Here is a 3,445-nt window from a genome sequence, read left to right on the forward strand (position 1 = left end):
CACCATTATTACATCCCGAAATCGGATTTTCCGGATCCTTCCCAAACACGGGGTTAATCATGAACAAGGACCCCGATAACTTTCTTGTCACCACTGGGAAACTTGAAGGTTTAGTTTCTATCGGAAATCTGACACTCAAACATACCCGTTTTACGTGAAGTGGAGTAAAACTCCGTGAAAAAAAGCGATATTCGCGCTATACACTAGTCGTAAAATATGTTTTCCATATATTATTAACTCCATATAACTATATTATGAAATAGTTTTATATTATAGACTATGGAGTTTCACCACCCGTTTTACGTGAAGTGGCGTAAAACTCCGTGAAAAAACGCGATATTCGCGCCTTGAAATTTGTTTTTCACATCACTAGAGCGAATCACCATTTGACGTTGTTCCCATATATCACCCTTTTATGAAATCGTTGAGTCCTATCGTAGGAGCGAGCAGCCACGTGATGAGAAAAGATGCCGCGGCGGTAATTACCAAGTCGCCACAGATAGTAGACGGCCAAGCCCATACACCTGAATATGTTGGCTTTACTCAACTGAGCTCGTACGTAAGTACAAAAACTACGTCGAAGCTAAGCGTAGGAGTTTCCAGGATATGCTCAAAATTTTATCGAGCATACATTTTCCTCATTATTTCATGGCAAAAAAAATCACACGATTTTGGGTATAAGTATACAAAAACCAACGATAATTCCTCAAAATTTCCATATTCCTAGCAACACATGTAGTTGACCATGTGCATATATTGCCGCACTGACCTCAACACAAACGACAACAATCGAAACTGATGAAAACTGATGCGCTCTAGTGAAAAACATATTTCACGATTTCGCGTAAAACGTACCGCGGGCAGAATTAACAGCAATTGTTGAATAAAATTCAACTCCACTATTGAAATTTCGAGCGCTCAAACTGCCTCAAAAATCAGACCATCTTCATCTTGCTACAGTGCTGAGTGCCAATTTGATATGTGTGTTTTCTATTCCGGGATTAATGATAGTGAACAACTTGTCGCTATCATAGTCTCGAAAGGTTACTTTTATCACATCACATGTTCATAGCAATGTTTACATTGTTTATGCGATATAGTTTCAGATCGATTCTTATTACACTCGGAAAATAACACGTCATATGTGAAGTCTCCGACGGGCGGAGACTTCATATAGTCATCGAGGGACTCGAAATGTTCCCGGAGGGAACGAATTGTGGACTTTCAAAACGGCTAGGAACATATTTTCGGCCAATTTTGTATAGCGCGAATATCGCGTTTTTTCACATGGAGTTTTACGCCACTTCACGTAAAACTGGAGTCGAATTTTGGACTTTCAAAACGGCTAGGAACATATTTTCGGCCAATTTTCGGGATTTTCCCCATTGGAACATTTTTCCTAGTCTCAGCGGGACCTTAGGAACGTTATTTCAGAGAGCTGGATGACTCCACTATATGGAAACGACATCAACTTTTTCCTACCGGTTTCCGCCGCAATATCAGGAGGGTACATCGCATACGCTACTCCAACATTAATAGCAGTAGCAATCACCAACGAAACCACGCACGTAGATAGCTGAGAAGAACAAGCACATTGTATCAAACACTCTACATAGAGGCTACAAAATAGAACCATAGGGGTATTCGCAACAGTGGCTTCTTAGTGTGCCTGATGACGGGGGTCTCAGAAGCTTCCTCATTAGTATTCATAATTTATCAACGAAAAAAATAAAGAAAACTGAAAACTATGAAGAAAACTATAAAGAAACTAAAAAAATTATAAAGAACACTGCAACGAAAACTAAAAAGAAAACTGTAAAGAAAAATTTGAAGAAACTATAAAGAAACTACAAATAAAACTATAGAGAAAACTATAAAGAAGACTAAAAAAACTATAAAGAACGCTACAAGGAAAACTAAAAAGAAAACTGTAAAGAAAAATATGAAGAAACTATAAAGAACTATAAAGAACACTACAAAGAAAACTAAAAAGAAAAATAAGAAAACTAAAAAGAAAACTGCAAAGAAAACTATAAAAAACTATAAAGAAAAGTGGAAGCCAGATGGAAATCGTTTGAAAAAAATATATTGCTAAATTGAAAACAGCAGCACCGAATTCATTCCGGATAATTTTCCAACAATTTTTGTTGAACAAAACTAAGCGTCTGCGAAATCAGTCCAAACGTTGTTTGGAGTATACGTGAAAGCAAATACATGAAAAAAAAATATAATAGGACTCGAACGGAATGAATCTACTAATATCTACTAGTAGAGAACCTTGTGGGGTTGCGATGAGGACGACGGCGCCGACATTGGCTAACGCGAGGCAGAGAAGAAGAAGGGAAACTTGAGCCAAGATGGCTACAGTTATGAACTACGGCTACCTCGCAGTAATCATGCTCTAAGTCCCGCTATGTGGCTGCGTACTAGTGTCCTGTGACGACAGTACCATTGAGGAAACTCAAGTGAGCAAGATCGTATCTAACCGTTTCACCGTTTCGCTATTTCAGTAACGGTCGCGGTTCGCGAATTAGATTTTTCAGAATTTTTCAAATTTTTTCCGAATTTTTCAGTCACTGACGTGAGAATATCTTGCTATCTTACCATTATTCAAGTAGCACGTATGACTATGTGACGCAAAGGTTAAGTTTTCATATAAGGATATTAACCAAAAACTACCCTTGTGTATGAGTACTAGTGGGATGGAACCAGCCAACCAAATACACGTTTACTCAAGGAACTTTGCGATCTCTCAAGGACGTTTTTCTCGCTCGCCCTTATCGTTTCGAGCTCGTCCATTTGACAACTCTCGAGGAATTCTGACAATCCTCAAGGATGAGAGCCATCACTTGGATAAGGCCCATCTCCTAGGTAAGAGCCGTCGGGTTTCCGTGGGTATAAACCCTTACAACCTACGTATATCTATTTCTCCCTATTTCCTCACCCCCCCCATATTAGAAACGAACGATGTTAATGAACATGGTTTATATTGTGACACCTTCTGAGTGAATTCATAACGACGATTAACGCAACACACTAAAATGACGGAAATTGACAAAGCAGGTTCGCCGAGAAAGTATATCATTCACGTTTAGAAAGCTCCAAGATCTTCATCATCGAAAACAAACTCATCGTCGTCGTCGAGGAACAGCCCCTTAGCCTGAGCGCCTCTGCTCGTCCTCATGTTGATGGGGAATTGACCCTCTTTGGGGGGTCGAAGTCATCTCGATAAGCCCCTCAGGGGGCACTGCACCTCGAAACCAAGGTGTTGATAGAAGTAGCAACCTGAACGAAATCGAATCATCGATTTTCGAAATCCATTGGAGACAAGTACTAAACATAGACTTCAACATTGGGGTTTTACCCTAGTGATATGAGGACACTAGTTGCGAGCGAGCGGAGCATATACGCACACAGCACTTCGCGTTGTGCGTGCGTGCGTGCA

The 3,445-nt window shown here is 40.0% G+C and overlaps 1 protein-coding gene across 1 annotated transcript in view; it reads right to left on the reverse strand.

Annotated features, from left to right (window-relative positions):
* Pmar_PMAR007085 (hypothetical protein) overlaps window positions 1-1,722 on the reverse strand; it is a 7,605-nt gene extending 5,883 nt beyond the window's left edge. Inside the window, exons 1-4 of the mRNA XM_002778245.1 lie at window positions 1,624-1,722; window positions 1,483-1,576; window positions 410-524; window positions 13-128 (exon numbers count right to left, since the gene is read on the reverse strand). Coding sequence (XP_002778291.1) covers window positions 13-128; window positions 410-524; window positions 1,483-1,576; window positions 1,624-1,710 — 412 coding nt within the window. The 5' untranslated portion in view covers window positions 1,711-1,722. The remainder of the gene's footprint in view (window positions 1-12; window positions 129-409; window positions 525-1,482; window positions 1,577-1,623) is intronic.
* Window positions 1,723-3,445: the final 1,723 nt, after the last annotated feature.

Source organism: Perkinsus marinus (assembly GCF_000006405.1).
Source record: "Perkinsus marinus ATCC 50983 genomic scaffold scf_1104296950272, whole genome shotgun sequence".
Lineage (NCBI taxonomy): Eukaryota > Perkinsozoa > Perkinsida > Perkinsidae > Perkinsus > Perkinsus marinus.